Below are 17,802 nucleotides of genomic sequence, written 5' to 3' on the forward strand. Positions count from 1 at the left end.
TAGTTTCATTTATAGGAATACTTATTTTCTGTAAGCTTTTCCTAAAAAGATAAGTTTACCGTAGTAAAGTCTTCCTTCAGTCATTACAATTTTGGTAAGTTCTGTTTTTGAAAAATCTACTTTCTCCTACTTGCAAAGCTTACTCCAAGGAAATCCTACTGAGTTCAATGGAATTTATTATAACTATTTGCAGCGTTACAAAAATCATCCTTGAGATATCTTAGGATACAACAGCTCAGAGGGCTATCTTTAACACTAGGTATACTTGTAGGTATTGCTTGCGTAAAATTAAGACGTTTTTGTCATATACTCAGAATAATTATATTCTGCTTATTCTGCAGAATAAATGACATAGAATAACTAGACCAACACGTCTATTTTTTTTCCAAATTCTTTTCCTCTTCCACGGCTTCATAATTTCTCAGAATAACCACCAATCTCTAACCTGGATAACTGTAGAAAACGGCCTACATAGGAGGTGTTACAATTTCCAAGCCTCTTTAAAATTTATCATTTCCAGGGCGCTAGATGGCCTCAGCAGCAGATGGCGGCCCTCTCCATCCGGCAAGAAACACAACAGGCCTGTGAGTGTAATTCCCCAGCATCCTTTTCAAGTAAAAGTAAAATGGAAATTCACTACTGGCATTCCAGAACTAGCAGGCCTGGAACCAAAGCCTCTCTGGCGGTTACGAGGAAGAATATGGCGGTGACACGGTGCCCAGGTTGGCCCTGGAAGGCCTTCGGCTGCATCTGCTAGCTTGGAAGACAGGATTCCTTACATCCGGATGCGCTGCTCTAAGCAAACTCCCTTTGTGCTGTGGAAAGAAAAGGCCAACTACTAGGTCCACAAAGCAGCAACGGTAGCACCTTCAGAGCCAAGCGCTCTTGGACTATGAAGAGAAATGGCCAAAGAAAGCTACTTAAGGCAAACAGGCTCCCCCAGTTATGGCAACAGCAGTGTGTGTGTGGGGGCGGGGGGGCGGGGGGAAGCCTGGGAAAAAACATCCAGCTAAGCAACATGTGATGGCACATTTCCCACGTAACCCCTCCCTCCCTCCCTCCTGGTGACAGATACGAAAAGATTCACCACAAAGTTTAAAAAGAGTTGAGCCTTTTTGGATTCAGAGTGGAAACTGTAGCCTACTGATACCAGAAAGGTTACAAAAGCCTAAGGACAAGGAAGAGAACGGCTGGTGAAATCCCCCCAAGTTTACGTACAGTTGAAAAGTTGTTATTAACGGTCCAAGAAAAAGAGATGAGGAAAACCTATTTCTCCGACGCCCAATTACAAGCCCAAACAATGGTATTTATCTATGAAGAATTATGAAAATATCCACCTCTTGTCCAAGCCATGTAGAAAATCCAGAGTGATGTATTGTTTTTTGTCGAAATCTGAAGAGCTGTAGAGTTGAAGTGTATTACAGACAGTGTTTTGTAAATTAAGATTTATTGATTTCCATTGTATTTGCTTTTTTTAAATATGGTTGAAGCTGCCGCAGAACAAGAGCTCCTGCTGCTGGACTGCTTTAAGTTAAAAATGGACTAATGGCGAGAGATCCCCACCTCTGGCGTTCTCCCAGGCCTTCCGAGATGGCGTGGGTCAAGAAGTTCCAGGACCACTCCCATCCGGGCCTCTTCCAGCAGTGTCCTTAAGATTCCGAGTCCGTCTCCATGCCAGAGGTGAGCGTGCCTTCAAAAGTACTGCCACTTCCCTAGCACCGTGTCCTTGATTGCATCCACGTACTGAGTGGGCACCCAGTAGACCCAGTAGTAAGAGGCTTCTGTGGGACCCAACTGGAAAGCCTAAGGAGGGGAGGAGGAGCCACAAGTCAGCCTCAGGTGATTTTAGAAGCTCTACATTTACTTCCAGTTTTAGGATCAAGGGTTTTATGTCAGAAACTGTTACCTGGATCCCAATGATATAAGCCAAACATTACAGCAGTAAAGTAACAATCTCAGTTCCAGGTCATCTCCTGGAAAGTTTGACACCCCCCCCAACTCCATTTTTCCTACTCAGTAAGGCTGGCGGATTTTCAGCTACCCAACAAGGAGCCCCAAGGAAGCTGTTTTCTCCTCCCCTTGGATCCTGCAGTCTGGTTGCCAATTCCTCCGTGCCACAAACCATGGTCTGCTGCTTCATTTGAACTGGCCAGTTAGAGAACTGAGCTTGCTCTTCAAACGGAGATCGCGTCCACAGGCTGAAACTGGTTTGCAATCTAGCTGCGTTGTGAACGTATAGACCAGCTTGACAGGCCAAGAGACAACAAGCCAGATTTTGAACCATAGTTGTTACCACTGATGTGCAATGAGGACAAAGCGGTAACTGCAAGGTGCAGTTTCCCCCAGATGCAAGACCACCTGTCAGCATTACCGGGGGACTGGTGGGCTTATCAGGTGAATAGCACCCTGACAGGACCTCCCTGTTCTGCTCCTCCATAGAGCGGGGGAGGCGGGACACTGCCTGAAGCAGGATTTTGGCATGGAGCCTCTGTAGCAGGGGGTACCTGCGGCCGCCACCACCGGAATCCAGAGGCAGCCCTCTTGTCTCTGGGGGCTGTCTGCAAATGCCCCACGATGCACACATTTCTTGGAAGAATTCTGCTTTGATTTCAGGATGGCCTTTTCCGGAGCAAAAGGGCTGCCTGCCAGAGGGCCCTGGCCCCGTGGAAGTGGAGCTCCTACAGCAGGCAGCTCCTTCGCTTCAGCCACCTAACGTCCCAGGGAATCATTTCCCAACCGCAATTGGGAATGCAGGGATTGTGGTTGTTGAATGAAGCAATCGTATGACTGCTTCACTCAATGGCCAAAGATTCTGATCTCAATTGTGGATGCAAGTCTACCTATAGTCCAAATAGGGGATGACTATATTATGAATGACAACGATAAGATGGATCTGGGTAAACTTTGGCTACAGCTGCCGCCGGCTCTTTCAAGTCCAAGAGGAGCCCCAATTGTACAGTTTCCCCTGGGGAAGCACAACCCCCCTGAGAACAAAATCTCACACATGCTCAGATAGAGCTGATCTCCCAACTCAGAGCCGGCCCCTAAAAGCCCCTGGGACTATGTCTCAAAAGCATCACTTGGGTAGCCAGGGGGTCAAGACGGATAACTGGGATTCATCAGCATACTTTGGACACTCAACCTGTGCCTTTAGATGACCTCTCCCAGCAATCCCATGTAGATCTTAAATATGAGAGGGGAGGCCACTGATCTCTGAGGAGGCTTAAGCTTCGCTCTCTCGCTTCTACTGCTTCCACGCACCAACCTAGGAGATAGAAGAAAAGCCACTGCAGAACAGCCCCCCCCAAACCCTGAAGTCGGTCCAGGTGGACGTCACAATCGAGCTGCTGAGACAATGGGAAGAGTCGCACTGCCTCTCCTGCTCTGCCAGAGGTCATCCACAAGTGCAATCAATGCTGAAAGGATTCCAGGTAATCTTTTTCTTCCAGGATTCTCTGGAACTGCAGCTCAACCATCTTCTCCAAACCTTTCCTCAAAAGGGGAAGTGAGATACTAAATGGAAATTGTCCACTATCTCTGTATCCAGGGATGGTTTCTTGAGGAGGGGGCACAAACCACCCCTTCACTCAAGGAAGAAGCCCCTACAGCAACCCATTTTCTTCCGACGGCCTTGCCAGGAAAGAGGGACACGGATCTATCCTACAGGTAGCTGCTGCTCTAACAATTCTGAGAACTCAAGACTCACGGGATAAAACTCCTCCCAGGGAAAGGGCAAGTCCAAAAGAACGAGCCTGGCTCTCCCCAGCGTTCTCTGCTGCTCATTTTCTGGGGCTCCTCCGAAAGGCGAGGGGGCCCTGAGACAGGCTTACAAGGGGAGGCCACTCGGGGTCCGTCCAATCTCATGTTTTGTCCCCTCCTCATTTCAAGCGAGGAATCAGGCTGTGGTCAAACTGCCCCTCAGAGCCTCGGAAAACTCCCAAACGCACTCAGGATATTAACGGGATGCACCAGGTAGCTGAAGATTCCAAAAGCTCCCAGACAGACGGGACTGACCACAACCAAGAGCAGACATTACACCAGATCGTGTTGCACCTGCCCCAAGACAAAAAAAGAGATCCAGGGCACGCCCACCATAGCGTGCTGGGTGCTTGATGATCTGTGTTCAGTTCACAGTTATCGCACTAGCCATGAATTCCTGGGGCACTTCAGTTTCTGCACTGAGTGGAGGCAAGTCACTCAGTCTGCCTGGTTCAGGAGACCCCCGGAGCAGCCCTCATCTTGAGCAGGGAAGCTGCAGAATAGCAGGCAGCCAAGACAAGAGCAACAATCCTGACAGGAAGGTCTCATACTGGATTTTGGGGGCAGACCCTCCACCCCTCTCCCAGCCTTGGAATGAGGCCAGCTGCTAACCCAAGGCCTCTTCCGTGCTCATCCAAGCCTTGGTGAAACATTCCGCATCTATCGTTGCACAATAATGGACACGGGAGACCCGTTTCAGGCTGACCTGGCATTCAGCAGTTGGAGACCAAGTCACCTGAAGGTCAGAGGCTCTGGGAGTTGGGATGACTGCAGAGGGGGGAGAGAGCTGACTAACTGCCAAGGATGATTGCTACAAGGAGGCGGCAGAAAAGACCCGACTGGCTTTACTTAAATACTTTAAAGTTGCTAAGATGCCTGTCCTGACTTGTTGAGGGACCAACAAGAACTGCTGCCTCCGTGGATAAACTCTGCTGGAGCCCCTCAAGCAGATCGCCTCTGCCCACAGGAAGGCATCAATTCTCAGCTGAAGCCACTTACCATCATGTGATAATCTTCATGCCCTTCAATGGGTTCGCTCACCACGTTCTTGATGGATCCCATGGGTAACTTTTCTGTTCTTTCTACATTGAAAGATACAAAACGTTTGGATAACTGATGTTCCACATTTCCTCATATTTTCCCCTCCCACCCACCAAGCTTATCTTATACCATCATGAAATCTTTTACACGCTCTTGTCTTATTGGACATGCAGCCTATGGTTGGATAAACGGTCAACTTTAGTAACTAGTATCTACGTCAAACTTTACATATTCTGATCTTAGTTGTTTTCCCGCACATTTATCACCAGGCTAGGTAACATCTTCAGTGCATGGAAGGTTGGTGTTTACCGACTGGCCTTGCTTCGTGATTCCTTCCTTGACAGTGGAACAGCCCAACTAAGTCTATCAAGACCGGCTACGACAGTTAGTCCTCAGTTAATGACGGGAATTGGGACTGGAATTTCCATCACTAAGCAACAAAGTTGTAAACCATGATATTATGTGATGGCAGCCCCCTTTACCATCATTATCCAAAACCCACAGGTTGTTAGGTGAGGACTCAGCCTGATGCAAGCCATTACCAGCTTCATACTGCCCAGCTCTGAGCTTTGGTTTGATAAGGGACTGCCTCCTCTTGAGCTACACCGCGCCCACTCCCCATGGTGGCGCAGTTTAGAATGCAGATTGCAGGCAAACTCTGCTCACAGCCTGGAGTTTGATCCTGACCAGCTCAAGGTCGACTCAGCCTTCCACCCTTCCAGGATCTGTCAAATGAGGACCAAGATTGCTGGGGGCAACGTGCTGACATTGTAAACCAATCAGTTGTTGTTGTTGTTAGTTGCGAAGTCGTGTCCGACCCATTGCGACACTATGGACAACATTCCTACAGGCTTTCCTGTCCTCTACCATCTTCTGGAGTCCATTTAAGCTCACACCTACTGCTTCAGTGACTCCATCCAGCCACCTCATTCTCTGTCGTCCCCTTCTTCTATTGCCCTCAATCTTTCCCAGCATTAGGCTCTTCTCCAGTGAGTCCTTCCTTCTCATTAGGTGGCCAAAGTATTTGAGTTTTAGCTTCAGGATCTGGCCTTCTAAAGAGCAGTCAGGGTTGATCTCCTCTAGGACTGACCGGTTTGATGGCCTTGCAGTCCAAGGGACTCGCAGGAGTCTTCTCCAGCACCATAGTTCAAAGGCCTCAATTCTTTGGCGCTCAGCCTTTCTTATGGTCCAACTTTCACTGCCATACATTGCAACTGGGAAGACCATAGCCTTGACTATATGCACTTTTGTTGACAGGGTGATGTCTCTGCTTTTTAGTGTGCTGTCTAGATTTGCCATGGCTTTCCTCCCCAGGAGCAAGTGTCTTTTAATTTCTTGGCTACAGTCCCCATCTGCAGTGATCTTGGAGCCCAGGAAAATAAAATCTGTCACTACCTCCATTTCTTCCCCATCTATTTGCCAGGAATTGAGAGGGCCAGATGCCATGATCTTGGTTTTCTTAATGTTTAGTTTCAACCCAAGTTTTGCACTCTCCTTCTTCACCCGCAACAAGAGGCTCTTTAGTTCTTCTTCACTTTCTGCCATTAGAGTGGTATCATCTGCATATCTTAGGTTGTTGATATTTCTTCCAGCAATCTTAATTCCAACTTTTGATTCAACCAATCAGAGAGTGCCGCAAAGCACTAGAGACGGTCTATAAGTCTAAGTGCTGCTGCTATCGCTGCCCTTTTGGCCACCCCCCTTCCCACTGCCACCAGCTGCCCAGCCCTGTGTGCCATCTCACCTGGCTACACTGCACACCATTACGTGCCGGTGCAGCCGGGGCTTCTCTCACACCCTGCCCAGAGCCATCTTTTGCAAAAAGAAGCCTGGCGGGTAGAAGGAGGCCCAGCTGGTTCTGCAGCGGTGCAGTACGTGGTGTGGCAGGTTAGCTGATGACACCCAGCCTAAATGTAAGTGGGCTGGAGTTTGCTCACATGGCCACCATCGGCTTACTGCAATGTCCAGAACTTCAGGAACCAATCATTGAATAAATGAACGTTAAGCAAGAAATACTTCTTAAACAATCCACCCACAAACTTTACTCTCCCTTGTACTGATGATGGTATCTACACTGGTTAAGAGAAATATATGTAGGAACAACCAAGCTCAGAGTTCAAGAAGAACTCAAAGTATCAGCTGCTTAGCTCTAAACAAAATTAGATAACGACAAAATTATCAAATTGTGCATTTACTGGAGCAAAGCATTCTGCCCATTTATTTAAAGATGTAGCTTCAAAAGAGATAATATCAGTAAGCAAAGAAAATTACTGAACTATGCTCAATATAACATTAACAAAAAATAAACTATGCCACACAAAACAGATTGAGTTGTTTTTGTAATATGAAAAAAGTACACATATTTTGCACTTAGTGGAGCAAATCATTCTGTGCCCATTGATCCCATTACGAGATACTTATTTACTTGCTATAATTTATATTCTACTCAATTCCACAAGCCTCTAAGGAGCTAAAACATATGCTTAAATATAGGTAGTCCTCGACTTACAATTCATTTAGTGACTGTTTGAAATTACAAAGTGAAAAAAATGACTTATGACTAATTTTCACACTTATGACTGTTGCAGCATCCCCAGGGTCAGGGATCTAAATTCAGATGCTTGGCCACTGACTCATATTTATGACGGTCGCAGTGTCCCAGGGTCAGGTGATCCCCTTTTTGCAACCTTCTGACAAGCAAAGTCAATGGGGAAGCCGGATTCGCTTAGAACCTGTGTCACTAACTAAACAACTGCTGTGATTCACTCAATAACTGTGGCAAGAAAGGTTGTAAAATGGCGCAAAATTCATTTCATAACTGTCTCGCTAAGAGCAGCAATTTTGGGCTCAATTGTGGTCATACGTATTGCAGAATATATGCTACCGGACCAAAATTAAGCCTGCATAATTATTTTAGAAGCATGAAGGCTACTGCTAAGTTTGTAAGCCGCTCTGAGTCTTTGGAGAAGGGCGGGATATAAATGGAATTAAAAGAAAAAAAAAAGAAATTTAAAATTGAATTAACAGTATTTGCTGTTAAAAAAAGATCAGCGAGAGCAACATTGCTTAACAACATGCACACACACTCTCTATAGGGCTTACAGTGAAATCTCAAGAGAGAAAAACAGCCCCATAGATTCCATCCTACAGAGAGTTTTCTCTCCACGGGAGCTTCACCACTGCCTCTCGGTTAGCAGCCCAAGCCTTTCGCTCGCCTTTCAGCCAGCTGAGGCAACGGCCTCAAGTGCCAGGCAGCAGGGCTGGAGGGGCTCCAGGCGGTCTTGAGGCTGCCCTCCAGTTTCTCAGAACTGGAAACTTTTGCCCTAAAAGCATCAAGTCAAGGGGCAGCAAAAGACACTCCTGTCACTAATGTTTTGGCTCTTTAAGCTTCACACATTGCGCACGAATCAAAATGGAGCAACTTAAATAGGCTCAATTCACGGGTGAATTGGATTCAGTGAGGCTCACCAGCTCAGACGCAATAAGCCAGAAATCACAAAGTACTGTTATCACATAAAGCTAAGCTTTCAGGATCTCAACAATCATGCAACTTGGGCACGCACCTTTAGTGCCAATCCAGAGCTGATCTTGTTCAAGTTTAAAGGTTAGCCGTACTTTTCCACCTGACTTGTTGTACATGCCCGATAAAGGAACGGTTGGCAGACGCTCCTAAAGAGGTTGAGACACAAGGTTTCTATGAACAAAGCAACTTAAAGTACAACTTACATAGGAAGAATGTTTGCAAGATGTGGATTTGGCTATTCTAGAGAAAAGAAGAACTAGGGTGACATGATAGCAGTATTCCAGTAAAAGAAAAATTATCAGTGAAAGAATTAATCATATTTAATAAACGTAGAACAACATATAACTTGTTGTGTAAATTAAATAATGTATTGTATAGTACTGGACATTGAGGCAAAAGCAATAGAAGGCAGAAATTTGTCCAGAAAAGTGCAAAGAACAGCAACTAAGATGATTAAAGGTCTGGAGACTAAAGCATACGTAGAACGGCTGCAGGATTTGGGAATGGCCAGTCTAGAGAAAAGAAGGCGTAGGGGGGACATGATGGCAGGGTTCCAGTATTGGAGAGGATGCCACAAGGAGGAGGGGGTCAATTTATTCTCCAAAGCACCAAAAGGCAAGGCAAGAAACAATGGATGGAAACCAATCAAGGAGAGAATCAACCTGGAATTAAGGAGAAACTTCCTAACAGCGAGGACAATTAACCAGGGGAACTGCTTGCCTTCAGACGTTGTGGGTGCTTCATCACTGGACAGCCACTTGTCTGAAATGATACAGGTTCTCCTGCTTGAGCAGGGGGCTGGACTAGAAGACCTCCAAGGTCCCTTCCAGCTCTACTCTGATTAATTGATTGAAGGAGAAACACTATATTCTCTTTACTGCCTCTCAGTAAAAGCAGAACAACTAGAATTGCCAATCCCTGGCCCTTCGATTCTTGTTTCTTACCTGGACACCCTTGACAGACGGCATCACATCTTCAGGCTTCCCTTTATCCAAGACTTTCCTATGTTGCTGTAAAGCAGAAATAAAAATTAACCAAAAAATGATAGAAGCCTCGCAGGATTTCCACTGTGCTTACTTGCCAGCATATTAATGAGAAACCTAAAAATTCTGAGATGTGCAACCTTCAATCAGAAAATAGCACCCTATAAATAAGGTGCAAACAGATACTAATTAAAAGAGACCAGTGTTGTTATTGTATCAGCATTTCTTCCTTGTGGAGCAGAATTCACGTTTTCTCAAAAAATAATCGGCTGAAGTTACACAGAAAATCTAGATGGTATAGGCAACTTTTTCAGAGGTTGAGTTGAACGAATGTGTTTTTACTTTGGTCAATATATATTTCTCTATGTGCTCACAGAGATGGAGGCTGGAAACCAAGCTGCAACCTCTACTTTAAAAATTCTGCAACTTGCTGCACTGCACGACAACCTTGGTGCAGGTGCTCACAGAGCCTCTGAATGGGGAGACCAAAACATTTGGAACATCTGCCTAAATGCACTCTGGTTTACTGCAGCTACAGAGTTCTACCATTATAGGATCAAGGTGGTTGGATTTGCAGAAAGAAACAAAAAGCAGCCATTGAATGGTGGCGGTAAGAACCCATAAACTCATTCACAAGATCACCAAGTGGGAAGGAGGTAATACCAAGAGGTGATAAATCATGAGAAATATTAGCAGCATCAGCATTGACAAAAATCCAAGGCAATAAGAGGAGCCAGCAAAAAAAAAAGTAGAGCAGTTATAAATAATTTATGGTGAACCAACCAAAGGTTTTGGAAAGTTTAAAGTAGTCTGCCTGTGCATGCTCACTTACTTAATAGTTAAAAAATAAAACCTTGTTTACCACCAGTAAACAAGCCAGTGAGATGGCAAGAAAATAACAGCAAGGGGGGAAAAGATAGGATTACAAGAAAATACTTTATCTGAGAAACAGGCTGTTTTGCTCCTTGCTGGTAAAATTAACTGGCAGAATTTCAGAAAAGGAATGTTGCCTGGCCCTATTGGAACATGGAGGACAAATCACCCGACACCTTCTACATATGAAGAATGAGGCGTAAGTTCAAAGTCTACTAAATGTCAGAACCGGCAACTCAAAAAGGTGAGTTGGTGACCAAAAAGCATTACTGAATAAGTGCCTGTCCGTGACAAAGCTGGCAGGCAATGAATTGATAGCAAGGACTGCTTCCACCCCTCTTAAAACTGAAGCGTTAGTGGAGAAGGAGGACCAAAATACAAAGCTTCAGCTCAACAAAACGTAAAGAGCCCTTTTCCCAACAGACCTACGGTTCAGTAGAGTTTACCTTTGCTAGAAGTGAAAAGCACCCTGAAACCCGTCCGTACCAGCTGGTGGCTCCAACTGACCTTTTGTCTGCAGAGGGGCTCTTTTTTGGCCTCTTCGGACTTCACTTCCTGCTGAGTGGCATCTTTGGGTGTGTTGACTGCCAAGACGTCATTGATAGTCGAGCCCACCACCATTATTTTTGCCCCGCTGATGACTTTAATTTCTCGCAAGGTTTTCTCCTCCGGGAGCAGTCCCTTGAACATGACCTTCTGCATGGCGGGGGGGAGGCCTGCCAGAGAGGAAAGCGAGAGGGAGGCTCAGCGCAGGGGTCTTCCCGGGGGGCCTCAGGCGGAGCTCCTCCTCCTCCTCCTCCTCCTCGGGGAAGAAGAAGAGGCGGCTGCTCACCTGTCAGCGAGTGGATCTTCAGCTTCAGCTCCGCTCCGGTGCTGTCCAGAGGGAACTTCAGGTCGTACTTGTTTTTGTTCCAGATGACTTTCAGCTCCACCAACTCCTTTCCCGTCTCGGCTTCGCCCCCGTTGCTCACCGAGGCCTCCGGGTCGGCGGGGCCGCTCGGGGGCTCCTGGGCAGGCGGCGAGCCGTTCTCCTCTTCGCCCTGGCGGCCCACCGGCGGGTTCCGCCCCTCCGCGTCCATGCCGGCTTCCTCCGAGTCTGCGAAAAGGAAGGCAAGGCAAACGGGGATAGACCCGCCACCCGGGCGGCACTGCGCGGCCCGGCCTCGCCCACGCCCCGCCGGCCGCCTCCCGGGCTCCCTGCGCCGCCCCCCCGCGCCGCCCCCGCTCGGCGGCCGCCCCGCGCGGAGCCGCGGCGGGCCGGAGGCGCCGGGCGGGGGGCCGGGCGGGCGGGCGTGGGGGGCTCCCCGCCGACGGCCCCCTCCCGCCCCGGGCCCCCGCCTCGCGCGCCGCGGGGAATGGCCGCTCTCGCTCACGCGCACCGGGGGAGGCAGAGGTGGCCGCCATGATGATTGTGTACAGCCCGGCCGCGGGGCGCGTCGGGAAGGGCGCCGCGATTGGCCCTCGCCGGCCACCGTGGCCGCGCGCCCCGCCCGAGGGGCGGCTCCGCCCGAGAGCCCCGCCCTCCGGGGGCGGTGCCTCCGGCGCGGGGGCGGGGCTTCCGCGTCGGCTCATGGCGCGCGCCGTGCGGGTGAGGTTCGCGCCCAGCCCGACCGGTGAGTCCCGCGGCCGGCGCGCTCCGCCCGAGGAAGGAAGGAAGGAAGGAAGGAAGGAAGGAAGGAAGGAAGGAAGGAAGGAAGGAAGGAAGGAAGGAAGGAAGGAAGGAGGGAGGGTGGGCCCGGCCCGCGGTGGAGGCTTCCCCCCCCGCCCCCATCACGGCCCCCGGGCGTCCCCGGGCGAGGCGGCGCGGAGACCCGTTTTCTCCCGGCCCGGAACGAGGCGCGGATGGCCGCGCTAGACTTCGCTGCCCCAGCGGGGCGCTTTTACACCTGGGCGGGTTAGCGGGCTGCAAGAGCCGGGGGAGCCACAAGCGGGGACGGCCAGAGCAGGACTCCTTTGGAGGAGAGAAGCTCCCCTCTTCGCCTCGGGCCCTTCGGGCTCTCTCGGCTCCACAGTCGAACGCAAAGCAGCACGCCGTCTGCCCGGCTTTCATAGGCAGCGGTTGCTGGGCTGGCTAAGGAGCAGCCCGGGCGCAGCTGCCCTCTACAATCTTAGGGTTTGCATCTGGGCAAATTCTTCTCTCCTCTGCGCTTTCCCCTTTGCTCCTTGTGAAAAGCTCCTGACGGAGCCCATTTCCTCCTTTTAAAAAATCCTCCCTTGCGCCCCCCCCATGCATGCATGCATGCATAAGCGGGTAGAGGGACCAAGCCTCCCTTTCAAATCCCAGGGCCCAGGTGGTGTCCCCCGGGATTCTGGAAAGAGGGCGTTTTTCCTGGGAACTAAGCTGTGCTTTCCCTGGCTAGCTCTCTCCGCTGAAGAGGTCACTGGCTCTGCTCAGCCTTCCCTCACAGGGATTTTGCTAACCTGCCCGTTTCCTCTGAGCTCTGCTGTCCTCTTTGAACAGGCTTTCTACATTTGGGAGGGCTCCGGACTGCTCTGTACAACTATCTCTTTGCCCGAAAACACCGGGGCAGCTTTATCCTTCGACTGGAAGACACCGATCAAAGCCGTGCGGTAGCAGCAGCCTCTGAAAGCATAGAAGATGCATTGGAGTGGGCAGGTAAGGAACGGGAGCCTGTTGAAGGGGATCAGGCCTGCCTGGTTTTTTTTATCCCTTTTAAAAGCCTTGCCTTTTGCCATCGTTTTGACAATATTTTTCTGCCAGTGTGTTGCCCCCGTCGTCTCCGGGGCCCTGAGAAACGTTGGGGGGAAAGGGTTACATGTGGCTGCAAGGGATCCGTCCCTGTTCCAGACCCATTTTGTGAGTATTGGAGGCGGAGGTTCTGTAGAAAGTATGGATCCTGATCTTTGCTCAGTACACCTCCTGGCAGTAATGGTCCATCCGGTCTCCATTTCTAGTCCTGTTGGAGGCTTAAACCCCATACCAGCAATAGGAACGCTACAGCTTCCTCAGGTCTGTTAGTGCACTCCTGAATATTGTGCAGTGATGTCCAGAGTAGAGAGATCTATCCTTCCTACTGTCGATAAGCCTGTCAAGTGTTGGGAAGATTCCTGTGGCCTTCCTTGAAGTCTTGCTATTACTCGATACTTGTGGCCTGATTCTTCCCAGGTCGCTGTAACCCTTTTGGTAAAGAGACCTTAGGCATGTGATCGATCAACTTTTAGTCCCCCGGCCTCCTGAGAATGAAATGTGCAGACTTACAGCATATCAGCAGATGTGCCACCAACTGGAGTTCTTCTCTAGCTTACAGGGCTCCTTGAGGGTGGAGGGGCAGAGGCTGGATTGGGCTGGACTGTGGTTTTTGTCATCACTCTGTCTCGCTCATAGTTGTTGCCTGCCTGCAGGCCTGCCGCCAGATGAGAGCCCTCGCCGAGGCGGCCCTGCCGCCCCTTACCAGCAGTCCCTACGGTGTGACCTATATAAGAAATACACAGAACTGCTTCTTGAGAAAGGGGCTGCCTATCACTGTTTCTGCACCCCTCAGCGCCTGGAATTACTAAAGAAGGAAGCATTGCGCAGTCAGCAAACTCCACGGTGAGAACTGTTGGTGTAGTGAGGCTAAACTTTAGCATCAGACTCTTAAATTCTTGCTTTCTTCTGTGGTTGGTGAAACGGAGATGAACACTGTCCCCTAAAGTCGGCAACGACTGGTGGAGTAAAGTCCGCAGGGACTCCTTTTTTTACCTGTGGTTGGAAGAAGAGGCTGCTTTATACAAACAGGAGTAACTTTAGTTTTGCAGAGTTGATGCATTCTAGTTCTTCTCCTCCACAGGTATGACAATAGGTGTCGTCACCTAAAACCCAAGGAGGTTGCTGAGAAGCTGTCTCAAGGTGTTGACTACGTGGTGCGTTTTCACCTGGAAGAGCAGTCGGATCCCTTTTGCGATCTAATCCATGGGTGGAGCAGGCACGAGGTGGCCAGTGTGGAAGGTGATCCGGTGATTTTGAAGAGCGATGGCTTTCCAACCTATCACCTGGCTAATGTGGTGGATGATCACCTGATGGAGATCAGTCATGTTCTGCGTGGAGCTGAATGGCTCACCTCCACTTCCAAACACCTCCTCCTCTACAGGGCGTTCGGCTGGGAGCCGCCTCATTTTGGGCACCTTCCACTGCTCCTGAACGAAGATGGCAGCAAACTCTCCAAGAGGCAAGGGCATATTTTTGTGGAGGAGCTTGCGCAAAATGGCTATTTGCCGGCCACCCTCCTGGATCTCATGACACACTCTGGCTCGGGGTTTGCAGGTAATGTAGTCGCCTCTTGCAGGGGAAAGAAAGTGGATGTGTGTGTTTTCAGAACCGTTTGTGTCTGTCTTTTCAACCGTGTCAAGGACTGTGCAGGAGCCGGTCTACAAACCCATTTCCTCAGGCATGTTGAGGTGGGAAAGCTTGTCCTCAGCTTGGTTGCAGATTGGGGGATGGGCAGGTAAAATAGGCTGTGGGTAAAGTAGGAGGAATTAGTGTGGTACCTTTCCATCAAAGGGGGTTGTAGAAATCGGGTATCATTCAGCAGCTTCTTGGTCTGTTTTGCAGAGAATAGAATGGGACGAACACTAAAGGAGCTGATTGACGAGTTTGATCTGAGCAGGGTTGAAAGGCATTCCGCCCTCCTGGATTTGAAGAAACTGCCAGAGTTCAACAGGTGGAGAACATGAAAGGGCTTCAGACATCTGTTGCTCTCTAGCTCCCTCTTCGGTGTTTTGGAGGCTGGTCCCCCTGCCCCCATTGTCACTCATTCCCCACCTCCTTGAAATTGACTGGGGTAATGAGGGAATTTCTTTCCCCCCCCCCCGACCTTCTCAAGATGTCAGCATGTCTTGCTGGAATAGTCCAGAAAATGACTTGGCCAAACTGGACACACTCTAAGGGGTAGCCACAAAGAAGAGGGGGTCAACCTGTGGCTCTGCATTACAAGAGGGCTGCACTGGGGGTGTGTGTGGTTGTTTGGAGTAGTGGGCCGTCTTAGTGAGGTGTGTTCATGTGAAGGGTTGCTGTGGCTTTGTTCCCCGAAGAGGCCCGTTTTGCCTCTGCCTGCATCCGGTACCTTCTTTTGCTTAGGGTTCATCTGGCCCAGCAGATTGCAGATGAGAGGCTACGGCAGAAGCTCGTGGCAGAGGTCCAGGCCTCTGTGGAGGAAGTCTACGGCCAGCAGCTTCCGGAGAGGGAGGTCCTTGAAAAGGGTTACGTAGAGCAAGTGCTGCTGATGAGGCGGGTAAGTCGGAAGCAGTTTGTTTTCAGAGGGGTCTCTGGATTCCTGCCAAATGACAGGGGCCCCATATATGTGACCTCTCTCTGTGGGGGGGGCGGGGTGCCTGCTGGTCTATACTAAGCTAAGGGCAGTTTAGATAAAAGGGCATTTAATCCTTTCCTGACTAGCAAATCAGGCCTGTTTGCCACACGGCTGGGGTGCTTGGGTGCTGTCAGGATTGGGTTACATGGCAAGTTGCGCACCAGCTGGAGGACGTCGTCCAGGCAGGGAGCAGGACATGGCGAGGAGAAGGCGGCAGGGGTTCCCTCCCTCTCCTGGGCTCTGCTCTCAGAACTCCTCCCTCCCTAGGGCCACCTTAGCCGTCTGAAGGACTTGGTGTCCCCCAGCTACGCTTTCTTGTGGATCCGACCCTCTGTGCCTCCCGAGAAGCTGCGGAGTCTCTCCATGGAGACAGACCAGATAGGAAGGGCGGTCCTCAGGTGAACTGGCTGCGGTCTTGGTGGGGAATTCCTACTCGCCTTTTTTTCATAAACGTCCTCATGTGAAAATGAACATTTTCCCTGCTGGGTAAATTTCATTGGGTCTACCATTTGAGTACAAACGCCATGTAAAAAAAATAATCCAGACTCTTGTGATGACGTCTCTCTGGTGATTTTAATGAAGTGAATGTTTCACTAACTGCCAGAATGGTGGCAGATAAGCAGCTTGAGTTGGTGCCATGCAGTTGGTCTTCAGACGCCTGCTGGATTCAGATTTAGTCCCTTTGACACTCCCCGGGCCGTCAAATGGGATCCGTCAGCGAGCATTTCTGCTGTTTGTCCAAGGCTTCCTCAAAAGGGCCCTGCAGAAATGCCAGATGCTCAGGAATGCGGTTGACCAGCTGGGCCTGCTTCTCTTCTGCTCTGGCTTGACCGTGTCATCTCCTCCTCAAGGCTGCTGGAAGGGCCAGTGACTCAGAGACCTGAAGAACTTGGCCAGCAACTGAGGCAGCTGCCTGCGCAGATAAGGGGCACAAAGTACAGCACCATGATGAAGCTCCTCCGCCTCACCCTCAGCGGCCTGCAGGCGAGTCTCCCTCCCCTGTCCTGGGCGTGGCTTGGGAGAACTGCGCTCGCCTGCCCCTCCCTGCGCGGTAACCGCTACTTCCCTTTCAGGACGGGCCCAGCGTTGCCGAGATGATGATCCTGTTGGGACCCAAGGAGGCCAGCCTTCGCATCCAGGGGGCTCTGTGCAGCCAGCTCGCTCCATGAGGCAAAGGAAGGGCTTCTATAAGCATGGTGGAGCTTGGGAAAATATTTTCCCAGGCTTGGGGGCAACGCACAGAGAAATTTTTCTGGTGTTGATGGGTTCAAATGTAATAGAAAAGGGGAAAATATTAGCTGGATCGAAGGCCCTGTTGAAATTAGATACAGACGAGCCCAAGCAGCCCGTGCGGCATTCCCCCTCTTGTAACTCTGGGGAAGAGGATCAAGGATCAATAACTGAAAAGTATGGTACAATAGATACGGGAGTTAGGAAATGGGGATCAACCCTCTTGTTTTAGTTAAGCCTAAATTTTCCTAATCTGGATGAAAGTCCAAGCTCAGCGCTTTAGGCTGCGTGTCTTTGCCAAGAACAGTTGACTTACCAGAGAGGCCAGGCTGGGACCTTCCTCCCCCCTGATTTGCTAGTTTTCTAGGGCCAGGGAGCTTCCCAGTGGTGAGGTTCTTCCTGCAGCTGAACCTTGTGAAGTCTCCTTCCTTCCTCACCTGTGCAAGGTGAGACTGGGTCCTGAACTCTTCAGCTTTAATCAATAAAGACTTTCACATTGTGACTCTGTGGCACGACTCTGCTTGCTGCAGGGATTGTATGGGGCCACCCAGGTGGTTTTCCAGGGCCACAATGGAGCTTTTGGTGGCTCAGCAAATGCAGAGCTGCTTCTGCTAAATAAGTTAGTTCTCAATTTGTGGCTGGAATTAGTTATATGTTGTGGTGCTCGTTAAGCAGGTCACCACATGACTGCCCAGTTTTATTACTGTTTTTGCAACATTAAGCAGATGCATTGGACAAGTGAATCCATTATACCCGATTGCTATTTGCCAGAAACCAGAAGTAAACTGGTATACATTGGAAATTGCAGTTGCGATGCTGCAAACAGCTATAAATGTGAGCCAGTTGCCAAGCACCCAAAATGCGATTGTATGACTGGGGCATTGCAGCCACTGGAACTTAGAAATGGGTCATAAGTATATCTGGGGAGTTCTGTCATAACTTTGGTCACTAAGCAAGGACTATGTCTTCCTTTAATAATAAAAAAAGTAGAAGCTGCTTGAATACTCAGGCTAAAATCTGTCCTTGAGGTAGCCACCGGTTTGGAAGCTTCTTGGAAGCAGGCAGGGCCATTTAAAGATCCAAC

General features: G+C 49.7%; 2 protein-coding genes across 6 annotated transcripts; one reads left to right on the plus strand and one right to left on the minus strand.

Moving 5' to 3' along the window:
- Positions 1–1,100: 1,100 nt before the first annotated feature.
- UBFD1 (ubiquitin family domain containing 1) lies at positions 1,101–11,672 on the minus strand. Of its 4 annotated transcripts, none has more exons than XR_014027770.1 (8): positions 11,553–11,598; positions 11,012–11,275; positions 10,687–10,895; positions 9,268–9,333; positions 8,364–8,469; positions 4,759–4,841; positions 3,143–3,265; positions 1,101–1,803 (listed from the first exon to the last, which is right to left on the minus strand). XR_014027770.1 is itself a non-coding variant. In XM_081338117.1 (7 exons), exons 1-7 carry the CDS (start codon positions 11,581–11,583, stop codon positions 1,693–1,695), a joined length of 864 nt encoding a protein of 287 aa, XP_081194243.1. In that variant the 5' UTR covers positions 11,584–11,672; the 3' UTR covers positions 1,101–1,692. The 4 variants fall into 4 exon arrangements, 2 of the variants coding, with proteins under 2 accessions (XP_081194243.1, XP_081194242.1); XR_014027771.1 differs by having other exon boundaries at positions 3,129–3,265; XM_081338117.1 differs by lacking the exon at positions 3,143–3,265 and having other exon boundaries at positions 11,559–11,672.
- Positions 11,673–11,725: 53 nt separating this feature from the next.
- EARS2 (glutamyl-tRNA synthetase 2, mitochondrial) lies at positions 11,726–17,220 on the plus strand. Of its 2 annotated transcripts, none has more exons than XR_014027782.1 (9): positions 11,726–11,792; positions 12,641–12,796; positions 13,543–13,732; positions 13,971–14,443; positions 14,732–14,840; positions 15,257–15,410; positions 15,767–15,886; positions 16,340–16,472; positions 16,562–17,220. XR_014027782.1 is itself a non-coding variant. In XM_081338161.1 (9 exons), exons 1-9 carry the CDS (start codon positions 11,750–11,752, stop codon positions 16,655–16,657), a joined length of 1,485 nt encoding a protein of 494 aa, XP_081194287.1. In that variant the 5' UTR covers positions 11,726–11,749; the 3' UTR covers positions 16,658–17,220. The 2 variants fall into 2 exon arrangements, 1 of the variants encoding a protein (XP_081194287.1); XM_081338161.1 differs by having other exon boundaries at positions 15,756–15,886.
- The last annotated feature ends 582 nt before the right edge of the window (positions 17,221–17,802 follow it).

The sequence above is a fragment of the Vipera berus genome (genome assembly GCF_964194415.1).
Source record: "Vipera berus genome assembly, chromosome: 13".
In the NCBI taxonomy this organism is placed as follows: Eukaryota; Metazoa; Chordata; class Lepidosauria; order Squamata; family Viperidae; genus Vipera; species Vipera berus.

Excerpts from the sequence above, each read along its gene's own strand:
- UBFD1 (XM_081338116.1), bottom strand. The coding sequence starts at position 11,583 with ATGGCGGCCACCTCTGCCTCCCCCGGTGCGC. Across the intron at positions 11,276-11,552 it reads CTCTGCCTCCCCCGGTGCGC|ACTCGGAGGAAGCCGGCATG; the intron begins GTGAGCGAGAGC and ends TCCTTTTCGCAG. Across the intron at positions 4,842-8,363 it reads GCTCTGGATTGGCACTAAAG|AAAGAACAGAAAAGTTACCC; the intron begins GTGCGTGCCCAA and ends CTTTCAATGTAG.
- EARS2 (XM_081338161.1), top strand. The coding sequence starts at position 11,750 with ATGGCGCGCGCCGTGCGGGTGAGGTTCGCGCCCAGCCCGACCG. Across the intron at positions 12,797-13,542 it reads AGATGCATTGGAGTGGGCAG|GCCTGCCGCCAGATGAGAGC; the intron begins GTAAGGAACGGG and ends GCCTGCCTGCAG. Across the intron at positions 15,887-16,339 it reads ATAGGAAGGGCGGTCCTCAG|GCTGCTGGAAGGGCCAGTGA; the intron begins GTGAACTGGCTG and ends CTCCTCCTCAAG.